The sequence below is a fragment of the Oncorhynchus gorbuscha genome, linkage group LG12 (assembly GCF_021184085.1).
Source record: "Oncorhynchus gorbuscha isolate QuinsamMale2020 ecotype Even-year linkage group LG12, OgorEven_v1.0, whole genome shotgun sequence".
In the NCBI taxonomy this organism is placed as follows: domain Eukaryota; kingdom Metazoa; phylum Chordata; class Actinopteri; order Salmoniformes; family Salmonidae; genus Oncorhynchus; species Oncorhynchus gorbuscha.
This window is the reverse complement of record NC_060184.1, coordinates 46,696,909-46,723,827: the sequence shown is the minus strand read 5'-3', so window position 1 is coordinate 46,723,827 and position 26,919 is coordinate 46,696,909. Positions and strand designations below refer to the sequence as shown.

Below are 26,919 nucleotides of genomic sequence, written 5' to 3'. Positions count from 1 at the left end.
CACTGGTATTTTGCAGAAGAAACACTAAACTGAAATAACTAAAAGGCTGAAGTACCTGGCAGCGGTGTCATAGTCACCTTTCTCCACCAGGTGATTGATGTAGGCCATCCCAATTTTCTGATTACAAAAGAAAAGACACTCCATGAGGGAACACAACATGAGTAATGGACTGTATCCTCTGTAATTTCATCAAATGTTGTTTCCAAAAATCTACTTCATTCTTTTCCTTGACCTCAACAGATCTTTAAGTCATTATTAATGTCAAGAAATCCTGTAAAATCACAGCCCCATCTAACTTAAAGTGAAGAAAGTAGAGGTCTTAGATCTTCGTTAGAAAATTAGACAACTAAGGGATCGCAATGTGTCAAGGCTTGAAGACATGCAGTGGACTACAAAAGTATTAGGAAAGTGACAATTTTTTCCCCCCAGCAGTTTGGATTTGAAATGAGAATGACTGATGTTAAAGTGCAGACAGTCAGCTTTAATCCATATCAGGTGAATCATTTAGAAATTACAGCACTTTTTGTACATAAGCTCCCCCAATTTAGGGGACAAATTCACTTGTATGTGTATTAAAGTTGTAAAAAGTTCCGTATTTGGTGGATGCTACCATGCTTACGGATAATCCTGACTGAATCGTGAATAATGATGAGTGAGAAAGTTAGATGCACAAACATCAAAACCCCCAAGACATGCTCACCGCTCAACATTACAAGTACTGGGGAGGTGAGCATTTTTGGGAGAAACTATATTTGTGCATCTGTAACTTTCTCACTCATCATTATTCACAATTCATTCCGGATTATCTGTAGTCATGGCAGCATCCACATTAATGCAGAAGTGTTGAGAAACATACTGTATTCTATTCTTATTTTACAATAAAAGTGACTCTAAAATGACACAGTACATGATTTACATCACCCTCCATTTCTCAAATTTGACCATAACTCTATCCTGCTGATTCCTGCTTACAAGTTCAAATTAAAAGCAGGAAGCACCAGAGACACGGTCTATAAATGAAGCACATGCTAAACTACAGGACTGTTTTGCAAACACAGACTGGAATATGTTCCGGGATTCTTCCGATGGCATTGAGGAGTACACCACATCAGTCATTGGCTTCATCAATCAGTGCATCGAGGACATCGTCCCCACAGTGACTGTACGTACATACCCCAACCAGAAGCCATGGATTACAGGCAACATTTGCACTTAGCTAAAGGGTAGAGCTTCCACTTTCAAGGAGAGGGACTGTAACCCAGAAGCTTCTAAGAAATCCCGCTATGCCCTCTGACAAACCATCAAACAAGCAAAGCATCAATATAGGACTAAGATCGAATCGTACTACACCGGCTCCGACGCTCGTCGGATGTGGCAGGGCTTGCAAACTATTACAGACTACAAAGGGAAGCACAGCCAAGAGCTGCCCAGTGACACGAGCCTACCAGACGAGCAAAATAACTTTCATGCTCGCTTCAAGGCAAGTAACACTGAAACATGCATGAGCGCATTAGCTGTTCCGGATGACTGTGTGATCACGCTCTCCGCAGAAGATGTGATTAAGACCTTTAAACAGGTCAACATTCACAAGGCCACTGGGCCAGACGGATGACCAGGATGTGTACTCCAAGCATGCACTGACCAACTGGCAAGTGTCTTCACTGACATTTTCAACCTCGCCCTGTCTGAGTCTGTAATACCAACATGTTTCAAGCAGACCACCATAGTCGCTGTGCCCAAGAACACTAAGGAAACCTGCCTAGATGCCTACCGACCCGTAGCACTCACTTCTGTAGCCATGAAATGCTTTGAAAGGCTGGTCATGGCTCACATCAACACCATTATCCCAGAACCCACTCCAATTAGACCCACTCCAATTTGCATTCTGCACTAACAACTCTGCAGATGATGTAATCTATATTGCACTCCACACTGCCCTTTCCCACCTGAACAAAAGGAACACCTATGTGAGAATGCTATTCATTGACTACAGCTCAGCGTTTAACACCATAGTGCCCTCAAAGCTCATCAATAAGCTAAGGACCCTGGAACTAAACACCTCTCTCTGCAACTGGATCCTAGATTTCCTGATGGGCCGCCCCCATGTGGTAAGGGTATGTAACAACTCCAACACCATCATGCTGATGACAACAGTGGTAGGCCTGATCACCGACAACGATGAGACGGCCTATAGGGAGGAGGTCAGAGATCTGACCGTGTGGTGCAAGGACAACAACCTCTCCCTCAACGTGATCAAGACTAAGGAGATGGATTGTGGACTACAGGAAAAAGAGGAACGATCACGCCCCCATTCTCATCAACGGGGCTGTAGTGGAGCAGGTTGAGGTCTACTACACCTGTTGTATTCGGCGCATGTGACAAATCAAATTGGATTTCTAATGGGCACAAAAAAAATCTGAAACACAACCTTAACAAGCAGCAAATGCATCCAACAAATGTTTCTAGTGAAACGCTTGATTTAGTCATTGTGTATTATGAATACAGGACTAAAAACTCAACTTTTTGTACTTTAATACGCATACGTGAATTTGTCCCAATACTTTCGGTCCCCTAAACTGGGGGGGGACTATGCACAAATAGTGTACTAATTTCAAAACAGCTCACCCATATGGATAAAAATACACTCAAATTAAAGCTGACAGTCTGCACTTTAACCTATACTATGAGCTCACTATGGTAAACAAAAATAGTATTTAAGTACTACAGGTTGAATACTCTGGTCAGATGCTACTTGGGTTCAACCCATTAAGTAAATGGGTGAAACACAGTAAAAAGTACTGCATTGACTGGCTCCCAAAGTTGTTTTTTTAAACCCATAAAATGCTTGTAAGTAAGTTAGGACATGGTTTGAATTTTATTTATATATATTTTTTTTAAAGAGGTCTGGCCTTACATCCAAGGAACAACGACATTCCAGAAAGAGCAATACAAACTGTTCATAATCCTTGGGCCAGGAAAGACATTTTAAAATGTAAACCCGATTATTTTAGTAAGATAAAAAGAGAGCCAATGAGGCTTCTTTCACTGCAGCACAGTGAGAAAGGAGAAGATGGTTTGTAGCTAGTGTGTGTGAGACATGAGAGAATCTGTATGAGGGGACAGGCGCACAGGCGATGTGTCCTCTGCAGTTTAAGGTTAGCAGTAGGTATGGTCGGGTGTGAAAGGTAATATTCATACTGTTACTTTGCTGAAGTGGGTTGGGATTTGTTCAAATACCTACATGTAGGTAAAATAGGAGTAGGAATAACACATGAACAGCAAGGAATTGCACTATTCTGGGAAGGAATAGCACTTGACATGTCCAATGCCTATACAGTACCTGGACTTCATGGCGTTTAATGTTCTTGAAGCTTATCTCGGCAGCCATCAGAGCTTCCTGTGAGAGAGAAAATACGTTTTGGTAACAGCCGACAGTTATAATGCATTAGTACTGAACACAGATGATATATCGCAGCAAAATACGAAGTTCCCACATGAAGTCTACTTGATTGGACGATTATAACACCAACCTCATACTTCTTCTTGTCCAGCAGCCAGTCAATGTGGTCATCTTGGTCTCTCTCTTTGGCCACCACAATGTCTTTAGGGCTGATGATGTAGTAGAGGGATTCTCCCTCGGAATGTTCTGTTGACACATGAGAATGCTGGAATGATCTTTAGTACCATGATATATCCTGCACAGTAGTTTATAGTAGCTAGAATCATCTGTAAATACACAGTGTCACTGAGTAGTGTTTGCCGGGGCTTTTCTGATTGGCTCACCCAGTCGGTAGTCTCGACACTCGTTCTCCTGGAAGTTGCGGACGGTCAGGGCATCTGATGAGATTTCCTCATAGCCCTCTGGAAGAGGCTGGATGATGTCCAGACAAGGCCGCGCTCGGAACTCCTCCTCCTGATCTCACACACACAAATGGTATACAAAGTGCCTTCAGAAAGTATTCACACCAAACTTTATTTTTTTATTACAAAGTGGGATTGAAATGGATTTGTCATTTTTTGTTAACGATCTACTCATAAATAACATTAAAAAAAACGTTATTTATGAAAAATAAAACACTAATATATCCTGATTAGAAGAGCATTCACCCACGAGTCAATATTAGAAACGCCTTTGGCAATCACTGCGATTACAGATGTGAGTTTTTGGGGGCAAGTCTCTAAATAGTTTTGCACACCTGGATTGTACAATATTTGCCATTCTTTAAAAATTTTATTCTTCAAGTACTGTCAAGTTAGTTGTTGATAATAGCGGATTTGTCTTCCAGCATTCAGAACCAGGTTTTTCCTCTCTGATTTTGCCTGTGCTTAGCTCTTTTCCATTTATTTTTATCCTAAAAATCTCCCTTCTCCTTGCAGATGATAAGCATACCCGTAATATTATGCAGCCACCACCGTGCTTGACAATATGCCACAAACATAACGCTTTGTATTCAAGACAAAAAGTACATTTCTTTGCCATTTTTTTTTGCAGTATTATTTAAGTGTTGCAAACAGGATGCATATTTTATTTTCACTCTTTCATTTAAGTTAGTATTGTGGAATAACTACCATGTTGTTGATCCATCCTCAATTCTCATATCACAATCATTAAACTCTAACGGTTTTAAAATCACCATTGGCCTCATGGTGAAATCCCAGAGCGGTTTCCTTCCTCTCCGGTAACTGAGTTAGGAAGGATGCATGTATTGATAGACCATCCAAAGTATATTTATAACTTAACCATGCTCAAAGGGACATTCACTGTCTGCTTTATTTTCATTTTTGTTTTTTTGACATCTACCAATCAGTGCCCTTCTTTGCAAGGCATTGGAAAACCTCCCTGGTCTTTGTGGCTGAATCGGTGCTTGAAATTCTCTACTCGATTGAAGGACCTTATAGATACAAATAATTGTATGTGTGGGATACAGAGGTGGGGTAGTCATTAAAACGTCATGTTAACCACTTTTATGGAATACAGAATGTGTCCATGCAACTTATTATGTGATATTTACTCCTGAACTTACTTAGGGCAGCCATAACAATGGTGACGAATACTTGACTTAAGACATTTCAGCTTTTCATTAAAAAAAAAAAAATGTTTTCACTTTGACATTATGTGGTATTGTGTGTAGAACAGTGACAAAATCTCACATTTGAATCCATTTTACATTCAGGCTGTAACACAACAAAATGTGGAAAAGGTCAAATGGGTGTGAATACTTTTACTTCAGACAAACGCACGCATGCACGCACAGACAGACAAACACACACAGACAATATCAACATTTAAATACCATGGCTGTGACCGCTTAAGCCATTCCATCATGCAACATATCTACTGTTTCTAACCAAACATTACCATGTGATCAGAGTTCTCCTTCACAAAGTACAGGGTGACCAGCTGGTCTGCTAGAGGCGCCAGGCCACTGATGAAGAACTCCGTTTCAAACGCAGACACTACAAGAGAGAAGAAACCCACATTACTACAACTCCAAACTAATTGCTCTTACCCCCACATTATATTACATTAAAAGTTCCACAAAACATTTTTGTTATCTAACAATACACTACATGTTCTCACCAATTTCCACATAACGGCTAGGAAGGTCTCTCAACTCTGTGTGGCCCCTCTCCTTCACAACACAGATCTTAATAGAGGAGCCCCAACCGATGATGAGGGTGGAGTTGTCTTTCCAGCACAGACTGCAGGGGTACATATCAGGCCGCAGGCTGACGTTATCCCGCAGGACGTTGGTGATTCGCTGTTTGGTGCTGATGTCATAAATCTTCACCCCCTGGAAGAGACCAAGACAAACAGAGCTTGTTCACTATGTGTACGTCCAATGCACTAATCTATGTAAGTTGACATGCTATAAGATGCAATAAAAATCCTAACATATACAATAAAGTAAGTCATCATCATAATGATTAAATGTATAAATATAAATTAAAACCAAACTAATCGGCGTGTTTCTTGTTGCCACGTATCTGCAGCTTTGACAGTTCTCCTGACTTACCATATTGTTGGCCCAGGCGATGAGATTGGCCCTCCATTGGACGTTAGTGATGGTGCCCTCCCCCTCGTGCAGAGTGGACGTCTTCCAGCGGTTCAGCCAGTTCTTCTCGTACAGCAGCAGCTTGGGAAGGCAACGTTTAAATAAAAAAACACACATCAGAATCACGTGTGTCACCAATGATATCCAAATCAGCACCAGTTTCAAAAACAGACAAACAATCGTGTCCTTGGAGCGGTGGTTTGTGGTTCTGTATTTCCACCACCAGAGGGCAGTAGAGCACAGGGACAGGAGGGTCATCTGCTGTGTCAGTGGGCCACCCAGAGCAGGAGGATTGTGTTTCACTTTATCATAAATGTTAAGTAAACAGACACTGTGTTTTCCAACTTACTTCAAGTCAGTGAGCAGACATGATCCATCTTCACATGATTCAACTAGCCTATCAGTGTGTGTTTCATGATGTGACAAAAGAAGTGGAAGGAAAAACTACAGATTGCATTAAAGATGTGGTCTTTGAAACACAGATCACCTTCATAATAAAAGACTGGCAAAATCAATTCATGATTACTTCAGTAGGTTTGACAGACAAAGCCTTCACCATATTTCTCGAAATCTCTTTGATTCTCGCCAATGGCTTTGAGACAATGATGGCTGTAGTCACACTTTCCAGTCATTATGTAGACGGCGGAGGCGTCACCTCAAAGGCCATATACATAAAAAGCCTTTCAGGCCCTTTAAAAACATATCTCAGTGTCATACAGATGGATGTACAATACCACATAGGTATTATGTTCTGGGGAGTGAGATGAGAGAGAGAGAGAGCGAGCCCCGGCCTTTCTAATTAAAAAAAAAAGTCTGAAAATGTTAACAGTTCTCTCCAAAGAGAGGATATAACACTGGCAGAACTGTGGAGACAGAATTGAATTGCCTTTGACAGGATGTGGCTCCAGTTGAGGCTTATTGATTTTCATCACAGGGCGCTTTATGGAGGGTCTTGAGAACAGGGAGAGGAAAGAAATCAGTACCAATTGAAAGAAAATGGTTACACTAACAATGAGCGTTTCCTTAGAAAAGAAAGGTGGATTGGATGATTCCAGAAGCTCTTTCTCACTAGTGCTGTAGATATGTATACATCTTGTTTTGTCTCTCTCCAATGGTCATTGAAATACAGTACTGTACAGATTTTTAGTCTATTTTAATCATTTATACTAAGTGATGCTGCAGACTGCAGCTTTTGTAACTCAAAAGGGAACATTAATACCTAATATATATATCAAGTTTTTTTTCTGAGTCTGAGACAAATTAGAGAGGAAACTGCTGTGTGCCTGCCTGTCCAGGACCCTAAGACTATGGGCCTTCCTGATAATGACATCTATTTGGTGTGCTTGTGAAGCATTGCCTTTCAAACACTGTTGAGCGAGCAGCACTTTGTGAAAATGGGCCGTTCTCCCCGGAGTGCACTCCAGAAGAGAGACAGGGGAAAGTAAGAGCCTTTCACACCACCCAGCAAAGGCCTACAGTGTGTGTGCACAGCCATCAGCCAAGCACAAGGGAGGAGGAGGCTCACAAGAACAAAATCTAAATGAATTCATTTTGAAAAACAAATGGCTAATATTCTATCCACATTAGCTAACACTCAACAGTTTTCAACTACACTGCTAACACATTTGAGATGGCTATATAGTGTAATCACATTGGGGGAAAAAAATACCTTTCAATCTCACCTTGTTGCCTCCGGTGACAAATTGTTTGTAGTTTGAACTGCTGAACCGAGGGTGTAACGCCACCACCTGGAGAACATGGCAAGTGGATCCATTTAGAACGCATCAAGTTTTAGAAGCAATGATGGGGCCTATCTTGAGATGCACTGAATATATTAGTATACCACCTCGTACATATACTCTCAACGAAAAGTATGAAGTTAAAAGAAGTACATGCATTTGACATCAGCTTACTTTGACAGGACAGTCAAAGTTCTCATGGAAGCCCTCCCTCGTGTAGAGTCCAAACACTTGAACCTGCAATAGAGAAAGTGTTGAATGTCAGTATAGAAAAATATATCTGTACTGTGTTTGCAGCTGTTTCTGAGCCACTCTTGTGTATGCAGGGGGAGTTTTGGACAGCAAGACTGATTGGATCACTGCTACCCTTCCACTGGGTCACCAATTAGTGGCCAGGTTGAATCTCTGAACCCTCTGGTGCTGTGATACGAGCATCCTAATCTTTGGCTTTACCACAGCCGCAGTTACTGTAGTTACAGCAATACCTTATGTAACAATTACACTGTACCACAGCCTAACTGTCTGGGAGTCAAAAAAGAACAAAAAGAAAGTTTCAAAAAGAAACATCACGCCCTTTTCACTCTCCATTTTCAATCCCATCGATAATTCTGGATTATTTGAAGGGATTGACACAGATTAATGGCAAACTGAATTGGCCGAGGAAGGACAACTGCAGCGGCGTCAATTTTAATTGTCAACGCCACTTTCTGTGCGACAAGATCTTGTTTCGCCGCTGGAGTGCAAGCGAGGAGGTGATATCAGAGAGCATATCTGGACTGCAGGATCCATGAAGCATGGTAATAATGATCAGGAGAGGAGCGATAACAAGAAGGTAGAGAGCACTGAGAGGGTATCCATAGAGACCTGATGACTGACAGCCAGGCAGACAGATGGATGGGAGAGTCTTTCCCCTTAGAACATGAGCATGAACATGTGCTTGTTCAAAACCCTATACATTCGTAGATTTATGAAAGTAAACAGGTATGAGGAAGATAAAGCTTCTGGTTTGTAAAACTTATATGAGTACTGGGGCACATTCCGTATATCTAAATTCCCTTTCTCCAGGCAACAAGTTCCATTCAATTCTAAATATGAACAAGAATGTCCTTTGCTTTTGGCATTGATGAAATGAGTTCAACACATTGTATAATTTCATGGTAAATGCAAAGTGATGTTCAACGTATTACACAGAATACCTTGCCACTTAATGGAGATCTAGGCTACATTCCAAATTGCACCCTATTCCCTAATTGAATCAACATTGTTTCCACGTAATTTCCATGAATTTATATTGAACTAATGTGGAATAGACATCTGTGCCCAGTGGAGTGTCACCCGTGCTGTACGGCCACCAGTTTCGGAGCAGATGGATGATCTCACCTTGCCATCCTCAGAGCAGATCCCCATATGCTCTCCACTCTCATCCAGACTGATCTGGTTGATCTTCACTGGACTCTGAGGAGAGACCACAACCACAACAACATTGACACAGAATGACTGGGAACTTTCTGAGAGCAGGTGATTACTTGGAATTGAGTTTGAGTACTTACAATTTCAAACTTCTGAGTGAGATTTCCTTGTATGTCCAGAAGGAAAACCTTCCCAAAGTGAGTGCCCAGTGCAAGGAACTGAAATGGAATGAACCTGAGATTAATCTTTAGGACAATTCAAAATGTTTAGCAAAAACGTGTACTACTGGTGAAAGCTGAGGCAAGAGGATTAAAAAGGCACTATGTCTAGCATAGCTGGGGAAGGCGAGTAGTGGGGTGGAATCAGTGGGCTCTGGGGCAAAAACTGTGAAATTACAGAGGGTGCGAAAAAACCCTGTTTATTAAAGCAGACAGTGTGAAATGGTATTTTGTCTCTCAAATTAAAACGCTTAAACATAATAAATGCGCTGTACATCTGGCTTCTCCTCGCGTCGCCAGCAACCCAACCACCGCCTCTCGTGCCCACCGTAAAGCTATTATTTTCTACAGAGCAGCAACTGGTTTCCCACGTTTCCTGCTTCTGTACAGTATGTGAGTGTGTTGAAGTGTGTGTGAGTGTGTTGAAGTGTGTGTGAGTGTGTTGAAGTGAGTGAGTGAGTGAGTGAGTGAGTGAGTGAGTGAGTGAGTGAGTGAGTGAGTGAGTGAGTGAGTGAGTGAGTGAGTGAGTGAGTGAGTGAGTGAGTGAGTGAGTGAGTGAGTGAGTGAGTGAGTGAGAGAGAGACTGAGAGGAAGAGAGAGAGAATGTGTAGGTCCGCTGGGACAAGAAATTATCAAAACTGAGGCTTTTTGGCATTAGATTAAGTGTGCGTTCTTCCACACAGGCCCAGCTCGAGCCCCTCCCCCTAATCCCTCTCCCCTTCCTCCCCTGTGTGTGCGGTGAGCCCACCATGCTTCAGTGCAGCCTATAATGAAATGCTTATATTTACAGGCACAGCTGAGCATGTCAGACAGAGCCCCTGCAATCTCCCCAAATAAAATACCCCAAAATAAATAAATAAAAGGGGTCAACCTTGCGAGGCGGAGTGACTTTTAAAAAGGATTTATTAGAATGGAATTGTTCAAATTAAATTCCGATTCAGGCACTGAGAATATGAGGCAACATCAGGCAATGCGGAGTGTTGGTGGTTTTAAAGGTGTTGGGGGTTGGCTGGGTCGGGGGTTTGTGTCACAGTACAGGTAGCATAGCTGGCAGGTGGTACACAAGCACAAAAACACCGGCAAGAAGAGAAGTCGGGTAAAATGTGGAATTGCACAGGAATCTGCACCGCAATGTCTCTCACTCTGGCAGGATTGCTTTTTTTATAGGATCAAAGAGAGGAGAGAAAGAAAAAAAATAAGTGAAAATCAATAGTGGTTAATAAAACATCAGGTGAGCAGACATAACCAGGTATGACTCGTCCTCTGCCCAGACGTGCATGAGTGCACTCGGTGCCATAACGATTAGACATCCAGCTCAGAGATGGCCCGCTGAAAAACAGAAACGTTCAAAAAGAGAACAGGGGAGCAAAAAGCTATAAGAAACGGAAATAAGAAAGGGATAAAGAAAATGGCCGGCAGCGGCTGATGTGTACCTCCCTGAGTGAAAGGGATGAGTGGAGGGTGAGAAAGAAATGGCCTGCCTCTCTATATTGTAGAAAGAGAATGCTAACCGACATTGAATATATCAAACGTGCGTAAACAATGACATTTGAAATCTAGTGTAGTTTAGACTGAAAAGCTCTGGTAGGTTAGGACCTGTACCTTATCATGGACAGTCATACAGCTGGCAGCATCCTTTTGGAGAATCTCAGTCACCCCATTGGCCAGTCGCTCATACTTCAGCTTAGGCTCCTCCTCGCTATCCTCTTCCTAGTTTGAAAGAGGGATCCAGTTAAAACAATCCAGCATAATTAATCTATAATACACAGAATATTACACTGGCACAGATTCATGCATTAACCTTGCTGATAGGGAATCTGAATTTGGTATTGAAATTCCCTATCAGCAAGGTAGAAAATTCAATACAAAAATTTCATAGAAAATTCCCTTTCACTATCAGCAAGGTAAGTGTTTCTAGATACACAAATAAATGTCCAAGGCCAGTCCACTCTCCATCCGTAACCAGATCATCCTTCCTCTCTACTGGCTGTGCCACAGGGTCCCAGAAACATAAATTGATTACAACCCTCCTAGGAACCCCAAGCATGTGCGCTGCTGCCATATTCTCCTGTGGTACATTTGCGGTCACAGCCTGAATATTCCCCATAACCCAGTTTATAACCAATGCTGCATAGACTGTGGCCATATTTATGGTGCATCAACACAAAACAAAGACTGCTATTATAAGCACTATGTGAGAAGGTGAGGGGGGGGGGGGAAGAATGTCATTTACAAGAACCATCCTTTCCCACTTTACACCAGTATGTCTATTTCCTGTTTATTCCCTTGTGAAATTTCTAATGCATGGGCGTTTGTCACAGTTTTACAAAGCTATAACACAGAACAAACAAATTTACACCCCATAGACGGTCTACAGGCAACCATTTTTCATATGTTTGTTAAGGTGGTAAATTTCCTTTTTGTTAGACTTATGAGACTTTGCCACAAGACCCCATTTCAATTAATATATATTCATATAGGCTAAATGTCTAATAGGGCATGCTAAAATCAAGGGTCTGATCAGAAAGTCATTTTACAACAGCCCATGGGGGACACAATCAAGTGAACGTAAATCTGTCTAAAGAGCATGAACCAAGGGACTGGTGGGAGTATGTAACTTGGTTCCGATCTAGCCATTCTGGCAAAGCCTTCAGCACACAGGCTACACTCTCACTTCATTCATCAAGTCGGTCTACTGACAACCCACTCGCGGAGACAGGTGCCTAGCGAATGGGCAAGCTACACCACAATAACTAAATAAGCGGGGGCTTGTAGCGAGTCAGGGGGGACATACAATCATGCAGTCCCAGGTGCTTGTTTACCTGTGAGTGTTAGTGTGCAGAGAGGATTCTGTTTGTGGACTGGTGATAGGGGGCAGGCAGACTTTTCATTTACTGGTGAAGATTTCCTTTCTCCATTCGGGAATGGTTTTTCTTTGGGGAGTAGGGGGTGGAATTGCTCAATGTACTGGCTATTCCTTACATTTCATTCTCTGTATCATTTAAAGACAGGCTGCTCCTCACCCTCTCTAGCAGTCTGACATGCTATATTTTATTTAGTGATTCCCAGACGCACAGTTACAGGAGCTGGATAATACAAACGTATGCAGAATCAAAAGGTGAGGTGCAACAGTGTACTTCACAACTGTGTGCGTCTCTGACATGGTCAGACATTTTATCTTCTGCTGTTAACCCAGATGATTTTCACAACATCTGTAAAATGGCATAATAACATGTGTCTAAATCTGCTTAGTTTTTGCTGAAAAAAAAAGTTTTTGTTTACAGGTGGGAAGAGAATAAATTCAGACAGCACATGCATTTTCTACAATTACTTCAGCCTAAATTAATCAAAATGTATCACTTTGTATTAGCGGGCCATATACATAGTTGGCACACAGTATCTTACCTCAGAGTCATCTGTGGATTCTTCACTTGGTTTTCTTCCCTAGAAGACATACAATCATGCTTATTAAAAGACAAGAGAGATCTAAAGCAAAAATTACATTACATTATGGATGCAATGTTTGCTTAAAGACCAGTTTGGTTTGAGTTTTACTTGGCTAATTATCTGTCAAACTCAACTCCACGATGTACTTCACATCAACAGGGTTGAGCGGAGACGAGAGTGGGCGGAGTGTACCTCCGACGACATCGAGTCCCTCTCAGTCGATACGAGGAAACAGTCGGTGGTTGTATTTTATTATCGTTTTATTAAAAAGTATGGATTTCAGCAAACAAAGGAAGGCACACAACAGAGGGCAAACATGGGTAGGCTACACGGTAAGGGTTTAAAAGGGCAACTGCACTTCCTGACTTGGCTTGGTTTTAGATTTGGTTCATTAAGGGCAATTCTGACACTTTTCAACCTCAAATTCATCATTTCCAGCACCAAACCAGTGTCTACATACAGATAACTGCCAAAATAAAGGAAATACCAACACAAATTGTCTTAATATAGATTCTATAAGTGTCTGGAACTCTATTGAAGGGATGCGTCACCAATCTTCCGCAAGAAATCGCATCATTTGGTATTTTGATGATGGTGGTAGAAAACGCCGTCTCAGGCGCCGCTCCAGTATCTCCCCTAAATATTCAATTGGGTTGAAATCTGGTGAATGAGACGGCCAAGGCATATGGTTTACATAGTTTTCATGCTCATCAAACCATTCAGTGCCCTGTGGATGGGGACATGGCCCTGTGGATGGGGACATGGCCCTGTGGATGGGGACATGGCCCTGTGGATGGGGACATGGCCCTGTGGATGGGGACATGGCCCTGTGGATGGGGACATGGCCCTGTGGATGGGGACATGGCCCTGTGGATGGGGACATGGCCCTGTGGATGGGGACATGGCAACGGTAGCCAAAATAATGGCCTGCCCAATATTTTTTTTATACATGACCCGAAGCATGATGGGACATTAATGAATCATATTGTTTTCTCCAAAACATAGAAATGCACTGTTTTCACATGTTGACACTGGTATTGTGCTGGAGGCAAATGAGGTTGAAAAGTGGTGAAATTGCCCTTTAAGAAATGCTAGTGGCCATGGCTGTGGTTTGATTGATGTGGGTGTCTCGTGTGTGTTCGCAGGTAGGAAGAGTTAGCCAAATGATTTTTAAAGCATTTAAAACATATGCATAACCGTGGTAGCGATTGAAAGGGACCAGTTAGTAAATTATGGGGAAATTATTCAACCAAAAAGGTGAGGACAAATAGACACAATCAATGGGGTAATGTTTGGATTCTGTGGATTATACAAATACTTTTTGTGAACGAAATCTTAAATGACTCTGGATACATTCAGTAACATGATAAGAATATTCCTGGAAGATATGTTGTAGGTGAAAGATAAGACAAACACATTTCAGGGGTTTGAGTGAGAGGACTAACTAGTGGACATTCATTTCAATGCACTTATGAATGAAAGAAGACTTGCAATCTCGGTCAGTTGGCCACAATTCTGTTGTTATATTGCCAACATGACTAATGAAGTTAGAAAATACGACATTACAGTGTCAGGCTTTCATAATGCAATTCAGGGAAACAAATCGTAATTTTAAAAAAGAGTCATGAGCAGTGGCGACCCGTCATTCAGGGCAGGTGGGGCAGAGCGTGTTACATATCAGTTTGCAAGCAATGTATTTAAAAAATATATTATTCAGTTAATAAAGCTGCACACACACGGTCTCTTTTTTGTTTTCTTGAGTAAGGCAGCTCCAAAATGCAGGTGTTTCAGCCTAGCGCAGTGCTTTCTGTGGTGGTGGGGCGAGCCAGCAGAAAAAAGGAGCATTGCGCCGTGATTGACTCAGTGTTCTGTCACTCATGGGGACAGTACGTCATCTGCAAGTTTAAGTCCTTAGCAAGGGTAGACATCCACAATTTCAGTCCTTTGGGTCCTGCCATAGAGTTATATTACAATTGCCCTTCCAAGAAGGCTCAAGGTCATTGGCCACAGATAAAATGAAGGTGAAATCCAGTTATATGTACAGTAGCTTTGAACTGATCATGTCAACATCTTCCTTTCAAAGTCTTAGCTAGCAGTCATCATCATGAATAAAGTTGACAATCTACTGGAAAATCCTTTTTAATCCTTGTCATACGAAGAGAAATAATGAAGAGAAATTGAAGATAAAATGTATCGGTGCTCATTGGCCATTGGACATGAAGATTACACAACAAGTTGGATATCGCAAATTCAACAATGAGTCGTTTTGAAGGAATCAATGGCTAACTGCAAGCATTGCAAAGCAAACACTAACCTGCTATTCAATGGAGTGGCTGTGTGTTTTCTCCCCCCAAGTTCCCACCATGAATCCAGAGAATGCCAGACCTTGATAACAAAACTTGCCCACAAAGGAACGCTGCGTCGCCTTCACAAGGCGAGTCCAAAAATGTCTTGCATGCTGCTGCATAAATAATGAAATATACAAGGGAGTTGAAGTCAGAAGTTTACATACACTTAGGTTGGAGTCATTAAAACTCGTTTTTCAACCACTTCACAAATTTTCATGTTAACAAACTATAGTTTTGGCAAGTTGGTTAGGACATCTACTTTGTGCATGACAAGTAATTTTTCCAACAATTATTTACAGACAGATTATTTCACTTATAATTCCCTGCATCATAATTTCAGTAGGTCAGAAATGTACATACACTAAGTTGACTGTGCCTTCAAACAGCTTGATAAATTCCAGAAAATGTCATGGCTTTAGCAGCTTCTGATAGGCTAATTGACACAATTGGAGTCAATTGGAGGTGTACCTTTGTATGTATTTCAAGGCATACCTTCAAACTCAGTGCCTCTTTGCTTGACATCATGGGAAAATCAAAAGAAATTGCAGACCTTCACAAGTCTGGTTCACCCTTGGGAGGAATTTCCAAACGCCTGAAGGTACCATGTTCATCTGTACAAACAATAGTATGCAAGTATAAGCACCATGGGACCACGCAGCCGTCATACCACTCAGGAAGGAGACGCATTCTGTCTCCTACAGATGAACATACTTTGGTACAAAAAGTGCAAATCAATTCCAGAACAACAAAGGACCTTGTGAAGATGCTGGAGGAAACCGGTACAAAAGTATCTATATCCACAGTAAAACGAGTCCTTTATTGACATAACCTGAAAGGACGCTCAGCGAGGAAGAAGCCACTACTACAAAACCGCCATAAAAAAGCCAGACTACGGTTTGCAACTGCACATGGGGACAAAAAATGTACTTGTTGGAGAAATGTCCTCTGGTCTGATGAAACAAAAATAGAACTGTTTGGCCAGAATGGCCATTGTTATGTTTGCAGGAAAAAGGGAGAGGCTTGCAAGCCAAAGAACATCATCCCAACCGTGAAGCACAGGGGTGGCAACATCATGTTGTGGGGGTGCTTTGCTGAAGGAGGGACTGGTGCACTTCACAAAATAGATGGCATCATGAGGAAGCAACATCTCAGGACATCAGTCAGGAAGTTAAAGCTTGGTCGCAAATGGGGCTTCCAAATGGACAATGACCCCAAGCATACTTCCAAAGTTGTGGCAAAATGGCTTAAGGACAACAAAGTCAAGGTATTGGAGTGGCCATCACAAAGCCCTGACCTCATCCTATAGAACATTTGTGGGCAGAACTGAAAAACTTTGAGCGAGCAAAGAGGCATACACCAGCTCTGTCAGGAGGAATGGGCCAAAGTTCACATTTCTTATTGTGGGAGGCTTGTGGAAGGCTAAATGTCAGGAATTGTTGAACACTGAGTTTAAATGTATTTGGCTAAGGTGTATGCAAACTTCCGACTTAAACTGTATGTATGCTGTAGCTAAGAAATGTAACACTAAGTGTATGTTGTGAAATAAGCAGTTAGTAGGCCATGTGCCTCACCCTAATCATTTGGTCTATTTTCACCAACGTGGTACTGTAAACACATCGTTCGTGGCCGGTGTGTGCTTGTTTGCCAACTTTTTTTGGACAGCTTTGACAGTGCTACTGATCCTAGTGGTGAAACTTGGCTTGCACGTGCAAATTCAGCATACACAACATTCTATAATAGAAATGTGTTATTTGACGTGTCAAGTTAAAAGCAAAGACCCAAACGGTGTTCAATGCGCCTCACCCTAATAATTTGGTATATTTTCACCTCTTAATTTTGCCTACTGTTCTTACTTCGTGGTGCACATGTAGCCTATAAGCTGTTTTAGAGAAATATAATCATCAAATATTGTTAGAGCTCTCATTGTCTGTTTATATGCCCCTTTTATTTATCCTACGGTTCTGACTTGTTATACAGGGAGTACACTAAGAACGGCCCATAATCGGAATTCTGTCGCTGTTCATTTCAAAAGTGCTGAATAAATAGTTATGACTACGTCCATCCTAGCTCGCTCATTATTGTCTTAATCGAAATAACGGATTGCCTCTTATCCGCTTGTCGTCTACATATGCCATAGTTTGAACATCTCAATTGTCAGTAGAAACCACATTTGTTTTAGCAAGTCTGCCATATCAGCGATGTTTCTTTTAAAAGGCAGTAAATAATGCTGAATGAACTACTTCGATGCCAGACAAGGCTCTGCTGATAGCCAGGTGTAGCAGTGGTAAGGCGTTTGTCCTTCTGTTGGGACAGCTTTATGTAGGCCCTAACAGTTTGTGGGCACCGTTTGTCACCATTATAGTGCAATTAATGTATTGTTTAGTGTTGCGTAGTGGCATGCATCCCACATTTTTTTCTCCTTTGGACCCACCAAGATTTACATGCTTAGCGTGCCGTGGCAAATTTTCTTCACGGTCGACAAACATACGATGACAATTTTAGCATGTAAATCTTGGTGGGGCAAACGCCACATTTTTTTTAGATGCATGCCAGCAAAGCCACTGCACAACACTAAACAATACATGAATTGCCGTATAACGGTGACAAACAGTGCCCACAAACTGTTAGGGCCTACATAAAGATGTCCAAACAGCAGCTTTCCTTTCGCACCATGGAGTGAATCCTTACCAACGCTACACCTGGCTATTAGCAGAGCCTTGTCTGGCAGCGAAACAGTTCATTAAGCCTCATTTACAACATTTTTAAAAACCATAGCTGATATGGCAGACTTGCTTAAACAAATGTGGTTTCTACTGACTCCTTGTGGATTTGTGTAAGTCGATAAGAGCCGCATTCTCCTCTTGATTCTAGCCATCCCGGATCCGGGATCGTGAATACAGCCTCAAGCTCATTACCATAACGCAACGTTAACTATTCATGAAAATCGCAAATGAAATGAAATAAATATGCTAGTTCTCAAGCTTAGCCTTTTGTTAACAACACTGTCATCTCAGATTTTCAAAATATGCTTTTCAACCAAAGCAAAACAAGCATTTGTGTAAGATTATTGATACCTAGCGTAGCATTTAGCGTAGCATTTAGCATGCAACGTTTTCACAAAAACAAGAAAAGCATTCAAATAAAATCATTTACCTTAGAAGAACTTCAGATGTTTTCAATGAGGAGACTCTCAGATAGCAAATGTTCAGTTTTTACAAAAATATTATTTGTGTAGGACAAATCGCTCCGTTTTCTTCATCACATTTGGGTAAGAAAAAAAAAGAAAAATTAAGTCATTAAAACGCTAACTTTTTTCCAAATTAACTCCATAATATTGACAGAAACATGGCAAACGTTGTTTAGAATCAATCCTCAAGGTGTTTTTCACATATCTATTCGATGATAAGTCATTCGTGGCAGTTTAGTTAATCCTCTGAAGAAATGGAACACGCATGGACCTGGAGATTACGCAATAATTTTGACGCAGGACACCGGGCGGACACCTGGTAAATGTAGTCTCTTATGGTCAATCTTCCAATGATATGTCTACAAATACGTCACAATGCTGCAGACACCTTGGGGAAACGACAGAAAGGGCAGGCTCATTCCTGGCGCATTCACAGCCATATAAGGAGACATTGGAACACAGCGCCTTTCCTGTATGAAACTTCATCTTGGTTTCACCTGTAGCATTAGTTCTGGGGCACTCACAGATAATATCTTTGCAGTTTTGGAAACGTCAGAGTTTTTTTCTTTCCAAAGCTGTCAATTACATGCATAGTCGAGCATCTTTTCATGACAAAATATCTTGTTTAAAACGGGAACGGTTTTTATCCAAAAATTAAAAGAGCGCCCCCTATCTCGAAGAAGTCAATACTAATGAGATAGACTTATATAAGCAATAGGCCTATAACAATTAAGATGTAAAAACTACAGCATAAGGGAATGATGAGCGGATAAAAGGCAAGCCGTAATTTCGATTAAGACAATGAGCGAGCTAAGACGGACGTAGTCAATATAATGATTTGTTCAGCACTTTTGAAACGTACAGAGACAGAATCCCGAACATGGGCCGTTCTTACAGTATTCTCCCTGTACACCAAGTCAGAACCATAGGATAAATAAAGGGGGCATATAAGCAGACAGTGAAAGCTCTTAAAATATTAAATGATGACATTTATATTAAACAGGCTATAGACTACATGTGCACCACCACAGAACAGTAGGCTAAGTTCTGAGGGGGAAAGGGACCAAATGATTAGGGTGAGGCACATGGGCTACTAATAGCTTACTACACAACATAGTATTACTTTCTTAGCTACAGTATACATATCTCCCTGGCATATTACATCATTCATGCAGCAGTCTACAAGACATTTTGGACTGTTGTGCTGTGCTCCCTTGAACAGGAAGGTGGAGGGTGGTCCTTCTTGTGGGCAAATTTGTCATCAAAGTCTGGCATTCTGTGGATTTATGGTGCTTTCAAGTAGAGGTCGACCGATTATGATTTTTCAACGCCGATACCGATTATTGGAGGACCAAAAAAGGCAGATACCGATTAATCTGACTATTTTTGGTTTATTTATTTGTAATAATGACAGTTACAACAATACTGAATGAACACTTATTTTAACTTAATATAATACATCAATAAAATCAATTTATCCTCATAAATAATGAAACATGTTCCATTTGGTTTAAATAATGCAAAAACAAAGTGTTGGAGAAGAAAGTAAAAGTGCAATATGTGCCATGTAAGAAAGCTAACGTTTAAGTTCCTTGCTCAGAACATATGAAAGCTGGTGGTTCCTTTTAACACGAGTCCTCAATATTCCCAGGTAAGAAGTTTTAGGTTGTAGTTATTATAGGAATTATAGGACTATTTCTCTCTATACCGTTCGTATTTCATTAACCTTTGACTATTGGATGTTCTTATAGGCACTTTAGCATTGCCAGTGTAACAGTATAGCTTCCGTCCATCTCCTCGCTACAACCTGGGCTCAAACCAGGAACACAACGACAACAGCCACCCTCGAAACAGCGTTACCCATCGCTCCACAAAAGCCACCCTCGAAGCAGCGTTACCCATCGCTCCACAAAAGCCGCGGCCCTTGCAGAGGGGAACAACCACTCCAAGTCTCAGAGCGAGTGACGTTAGAAACGCTATTAGCGCACACCCCGCTAACTAGCTAGCCATTTCACATCGGTTACACGAGCCTAATCTCGGGAGTTGATAGGTTTGAAGTCATAAACAGCTGCTGTCAAACGCACGAAAGTGCTGTTTGAATGAATGCTTACGAGCCTGCTACTGCCTACCATCGCTCAGTCAGACTGCTCTACCAAATCATAGACTTAGTTATAACATGATAACACACAGAAATACGAGCCTTAGGTCATTAATATGGTCGAATCCGGAAACTATCATTTTGAAAACAAAACGTTTATTCTTTCAGTGAAATACGGAAACGTTCCGTATTTTATTTAACATGTGTCATCCATAAGTCTAAATATTCCTGTTACGTTGCACAATCTTCAATGTTATGTCATAATTACGTAACATTCTGGCAAATTAGGCAGCCCAAACGGCTGCATATACACTGACTCTGCATGCAATGAACGCAAGAGAAGCGACACAATTTCACCTGGTTAATATTGCCTGCTAACCTGGATTTCCTTTAGCTAAATATGCAGGTTTAAAAATATATACTTCTGTGTATTGATTTTAAGAAAGGCATTGATGTTTATGGTTAGGTAGACATTGGAGCAACGATACGCACCGCATCAATTATATGCAACGCAGGACACGCTAGATAATATCTAGTAATATCATCAACCATATGTAGTTAACTAGTGATTATGATTGATTGGTTGTTTTTTTTATAAAGATAAGTTTAATGCTAGCTAGCAACTTAACTTCGCTTACTGCATTCACGTAACAGGCAGTCTCCTCGTGGAGTGCAATGAGGCAGGTGGTTAGAGCATTGGACTAGTTAACTGTAAGGTTGCAAGATTGAATCCCCCAAGCTGAGAAGGTAAAATTCTGTCGTTCTGCCCCTGAACGAGGCAGTTAACCCACCATTCCTAGGCCGTCATTGAAAGTAAGAATGTGTTCTTAACTGACTACCCTAAGTCAAATAAAGATTAAATAAAAAGGTGTAAAAAAAAAAACAGATTTCTGATTATTATGAAAACTTGAAAATCAGCCCTAATTAAATCGGCCATTCCAATTAATCGGTCGAACTCTAATTTCAAGATAACTGGGAACTGAAAAAAACAAGGTTGAATCATGACATTAGTGATCTTCAGGTCAGAGCTGATGTCTGAGATTTCCCAGTTACCAGTTGTTTTGAACACTGCAGAAGTCATACTGGATTGACAGCATGGCCAGGGTATTCAACCATTTCTGGCCCATGGTGTTACGTGTGAATATTTATCCTTTAAGCTTGGAAAAGAGACCCATTCAGACAGATGTTTTAAATCCTTAAACCCAGACATGGACCACACACCCTCTCCACCAAATAGCATGCAGGGGAAGCAAAACAGTGATTGCTTTGCAACGCCTGCAGTTAGCCACTGATTCTTTCCAAACCACTCATTGTTGAATTTGCAATTTCCCACTTGTTGTGATTTTACATCATTTTATCTGTGGCCAATGACCTTGAGCCTTCTTGGATGGGCACTTCAAATGTAAATATATGGCAATGTTTTAATTGTTTGCAAACTGTGACACAAATGAATGACAACATAACATGCAAAACAGGCAACAGCTCTGCCCCAGGTGCCCGGAAGACACGTCACCACTGCAAGCATAGGCACAATTTCTTCAGAATAACCCAGGGTATGGCGGCAAGCAATTTTATGATATCGAAATGTGAAGTGCACATTTGGACTCACTAGTGTTTGGCTTGCTGGTATGACAAAGTAGTATTTACTATATTCCTCAGCATCTCATCTTTCAAAATACATAGAGTCCTCTTAATATACAGCATTTCCTTCACTGAATCAACAAAAATGTGCTAAAGCTGCCCATTTAGTGGGAGGGATGAGCGCAACTTCTTGTCGGGCGCAGTGTTCAAGTTCAGAACGACTGTCAGTCAAAACCCATACAGCACTGTGAAGTGCAGAGCCTGAGCTCATATATAGCATGTTACTGTACAGCCACTGTGTTCCAATTTAGCCATTTATCAGTGCCCAAATCTGCCATTTTCAACCTGTATGGTATGAGTGTAAAGGGTTACATCATCAAAAGTTGGAGCTATTGACCTTTTAAAATAATGTCCAATGTACATTGTGCAATTTACTTATGGTCTCTTATTAACCCTATGTTGCCAGCAAATGTTACACCAAATTAACCTTGGGAATTATTATCAGGCTAAATGCAGGTGCACTGCGAATTGGTGATTACTTGTGCGCTGACAGTTGTGGGCATGTGGGCTGGATTCAAATAAATCCAACCCACAGAAAACTGTGGGTACCTCCATTCCGTGACACACCATTTTTTCCTATCATCTCGCAAATCTCCGTTTTGGAGGAGACTGACTTTATGACCAAAATTATCCTGTTTACACTTTGTAGTCAATTTTGACACTAGAATAAATGTTTGACTCATCAATGCCACATAGGTCAAATGAGAAATTACGTTTTAGGGGCAGTACCTATAGAATTTTAAAAAATGTAAGTATCAACTGCAAAGTGAATCAAAGGAGTCAGATTTCTTTCAAAAACTAGTCTGCTCTCAACTCCGTGGAGGAGTTGAGGTACTTGGCTAACAGGGGCTTATTCCTTAGGCCTATTCTGGTGAAAGCATTTCTTAAAACGGAAACAATGCCCCCATGCACAAAACGAGGTCCAAAAATAAATGGTTTGTCAAGATTGGTGTGGAAGAACTTGACCGACCTGCACAAAGCCCTGACCTCAACCCCATTGACCACCTTTGGGATGAATTGGAAAGCCGACTACAAGCGAGGCATTAATCACCCAACATCAGTGCCCGACCTCAATAATGCTCGTGGCTGAATGGAAGAAAGTCCCTGCAGCAATGTCCCAACAGCAATGTCACAACATCAAGTGGAAAGCCTTCCCAGAGATGAGTAGAGGCTGTTATAATCAGCAAAGGGCAGGACCAACTCCATATTTCCCATGATTTTGGAATGAGATGTTCAACAAGCAGGTGTCCACATATTTTTGGTAATGTAGTGTACATAAACAAAATCAAACAAGATCCTATAAAGATACCAGGAGTATCTTAAGAAACAAAAAGAAAGATACCTCAAGAAAAAAGAAAGTGGTACACTGAAAACCATCTCACAACTTTCCCAGCAAGAAAAAAGGGAAAAAAGGAGGCAATGGAAAATAAACAAAAAAAACAGAAGATCAACTTTCCAGAAAAGTGTGGTTATGGTGTCATACCTGTCAAGGAACACACCGCCACACTCACCTGAAGTCTTACAGCTACACAATGATGACCTACCCACCCCTCAAATCATTCCACTTCTATGTGATTGTTGAATTATTATAGTCTGTGGGCCAAAACAGAGGCAGACAAAGCACAACCTTCTATGTTAACCTGCACAGCACCACAGCCATCTCCTAGCGCAATACAGCCCATTTCGGACATACATGAGGGACTGATTGGAAAGTGGTGTGTTGTGAAATATGATTTATGTATGACCCTTACCCTGGTATTATACAAGATGTTGATGCAGAAAGCTACGCTCTAATCAAGACGATGAGTTGTGTGGGAGACAACCGATTATTTTGGCCAATGAGAGAGGACATTGTATGGTACCAACCAGAGAATGTGTTTGGGCTTGTCCCTGAGCCTTGATAGCACAGTCTGGGAGGAAATTTGCTCTCTCGTTAAGCAATAGAGGGTATTAAGGGCAAAATCTAATATTGAGTGAGCACACACCTATCTCACGAGTCCGACTTAATAGACTGCAACCAGTGAACAATCATTTATTTAATGTCAACCAGTGTTTCCAACTATGTATTTCTGCCTAATGCATTGAATCCCAAAATTGTGAGGTTTGAATGGCCTGTTCTAGATCTTCAACGAAATTAAACATATACAACTGTGACATAAAAAATATTTAATGGTATTTTCATCAGTTGTTTATATTATATGTCATTCCCACCACGCTGGCATTACCACAACACTAAGTCATTACCATCACTGTACATATTTTTGAGGAAAAGGTGTACTAAATTACAATTGATATTGATGTTTCCCATATGTGAACGTGTTCTTAAGACAAGTCCTAAAATAATGTAAAATATTACAGTTTTGATGTGGTAAATACATGTTTCTGAGTATCATCAAGGCATATATGGATATCTAGACATGATGAATTCATATAATTAAGAAAACTTCCCAAAAAATAAATAACGTGAAATGTTATATAAAATATCTCGGGCACAATTTCTGTAATTACCTTTTCAACTAAAATAGGAATATTTATGACGTGGTGGTACTGACATTTCCCCTCCGGGATTTGGGGAAACCGATCAAAACCTTTATATTTTTTTAAATAGTGTGGTCTCAGACACTATTAGATCTGTTTTCCAGACAGAGTGAAGAAAATATTCTGATAGATATAAAGCAGTTTAAAGAGGTTTCATTTTCAAAAAAATCTAAATAAAATAAAAGTGCGCAAAACATAAAATGCCGAAAATAAGGTCCGTGGTGAAGAAGGGTTCTCGATAATCTTCATCAGCTAACATCACTTTGTGAATTTTTTTGAATTGGTGTGACAAAAACACAAAGGGCTCATAATTCAAAGGTCATGGTAACTGACTGCTATTATCTAATAGAACAAAATATATAACCCCAGGCCTTATTTTCGACGTTTATTCCTAAACCCTATTCTTTCCCCCATTTTTCAAACGGGGTACCTAAAGAAACAGACGTAACTTATTTCCGGGTTTTAGGACTACAAGCTGGCGTTATACGAATAACTAGCAAAATACTGTTGTCTTTCTTTACATTTTTCAGCAACGCACTGTCTTCATCACATGCTTGGTTACAAATGAAAATAAATCATTTTAATGTTAGAATCATATCCTAGAAAAGCCAATGCACGAAGATAAAGTCGATTGATTTGATTGCAAAACAGATGAGTTAGGCTACGCTTACCTTCTCTACTTCTGCCATGATGATTGAGATTGGAAGCGATAACAGAACAGCGTTCTATTTTCAACTATCCATTGGTGACTTCAAATAGTTAGCTAGCTAATGGTACGCAAAAGAAAACTAAAGGAATTCACTGAATTCTCCAGATTTCAAAACGGTTTCTTGTTGACAAACGCACTATGCAAGTCATGTAAAATCACATGACAGAAACGTGTGGCATTATGGGTCTTTGAGGTTTTCTTGTCAAATGGACTGCACCAAAGAGGATCTATTATTTTGCCAAGATGGTCGACTGAGCGCTCTACTAGTGGAAATACACTGGGAGAGGAGGCAGGATCAGGTGGAAACATTCTAGCCAATTATATTTTTTTTGCAGCAGACATATCACACTCATTATAACTTAAGCATTATGAAACTTATAAAATAAGCCTCACCTATAAAAATAGCAATTCACCTTGACCAAATTCGACACTTGCTCATTGTCCCAATGACTGTATGTATATATGGTGCATTGCCCCCTTTTAAGCATTAGAGCTGCAATATGTAACTTTTTTGGCGACCTGACCACATTCACATAGAGATGATGTGTTATAGATCTGTTATTATCATTGAACGCAAGTCTAAGACGCAGTAGAGCTGTTCTATGTGCATTATTTCTATGTTTCCCATTTTTAAGTTTCGTTTTTCCCGGCTTTTTCGGTTTTATGCCAGCTTCAAACAGCGGACAATACAATAGTTTTGGTAATGAAAAGTATATTTCACAGTATTTAGATGGTACAATGATTTGCTACACTATGCGTGCTTGTTTTGTGACATAAATTGAAATTAGGCAAACTATTAGCATTTTAGCAACCAGGAAATGGAGGAGCGATTTCTGCACAGTGCGTCTTTAAGCAGACCAAGTCGACCCTTTCACTTCGGCCTCTACCTCTGTGACTGCACCCAAAGATGATCTACAGTGTATAATTCGCCTCTGCAGAATCCATTATTTCTATGTTTCCCATTTTTAAGTGACGTGAATTGCGGGCCTCTGTCTGAAACGGCGTCTAACGGGAGGCATTCTCGATAATGATTTGTGCCGTCTCCTTAGCGGAAGGAAGTTTAGCGAGGGGAATGAAATGTGCCTTCTTCCCCGCAGACAAAGGCAGACCGGTAATGAAGTCTAGGGCGATGGAGACCATGGTCGAAGGAATGGGGAGCGGTCTGAGGACCCGGCAATTGAACAATCTGATGACCAGCTAACTTGGCAGGTAGCACTGAAGGACGTAAACGTAGGAGAAGGCGATCAACAGCTTTAAGTTCGGTAGCACCGGGATGACCAGCTAACTTGTGAAGATTATTTCTATGTTTCTGAAAAACCATTTTTAAGTTTAAGGCAAGGATAACGATTCTTAACCAGTTTTTTAAGCGTTCTTTTCGGGAGCCGACCGGCTTTTTCCTTTTATGCCAGCTTCAAAACATCTGAAGGACAATACAATAGTTTTGGTAATGAAAAACATATTTCACAGTATTTAGAGGGTACAATAGAATAAGCCGTTATGGACCGTGCAGAATCACCTAGGCTGATGA

At 40.9% G+C, this 26,919-nt stretch overlaps 1 protein-coding gene across 1 annotated transcript in view; it reads right to left on the bottom strand.

The window, feature by feature from the left end:
• LOC123991072 (vacuolar protein sorting-associated protein 41 homolog) overlaps nt 1–25,568 on the bottom strand; it is a 30,041-nt gene extending 4,473 nt beyond the window's left edge. The window contains exons 1-14 of the mRNA XM_046292249.1: nt 25,354–25,568; nt 12,829–12,867; nt 11,026–11,133; nt 9,346–9,423; nt 9,176–9,250; nt 7,970–8,032; nt 7,739–7,804; nt 6,018–6,137; nt 5,582–5,795; nt 5,360–5,457; nt 3,784–3,913; nt 3,531–3,646; nt 3,341–3,397; nt 56–117 (exon numbers count right to left, since the gene is read on the bottom strand). Of these exons, the coding sequence (XP_046148205.1) occupies nt 56–117; nt 3,341–3,397; nt 3,531–3,646; nt 3,784–3,913; nt 5,360–5,457; nt 5,582–5,795; nt 6,018–6,137; nt 7,739–7,804; nt 7,970–8,032; nt 9,176–9,250; nt 9,346–9,423; nt 11,026–11,133; nt 12,829–12,867; nt 25,354–25,371 (1,244 nt within the window). The 5' untranslated portion in view covers nt 25,372–25,568. The remainder of the gene's footprint in view (nt 1–55; nt 118–3,340; nt 3,398–3,530; nt 3,647–3,783; nt 3,914–5,359; nt 5,458–5,581; nt 5,796–6,017; nt 6,138–7,738; nt 7,805–7,969; nt 8,033–9,175; nt 9,251–9,345; nt 9,424–11,025; nt 11,134–12,828; nt 12,868–25,353) is intronic.
• Nucleotides 25,569–26,919: the final 1,351 nt, after the last annotated feature.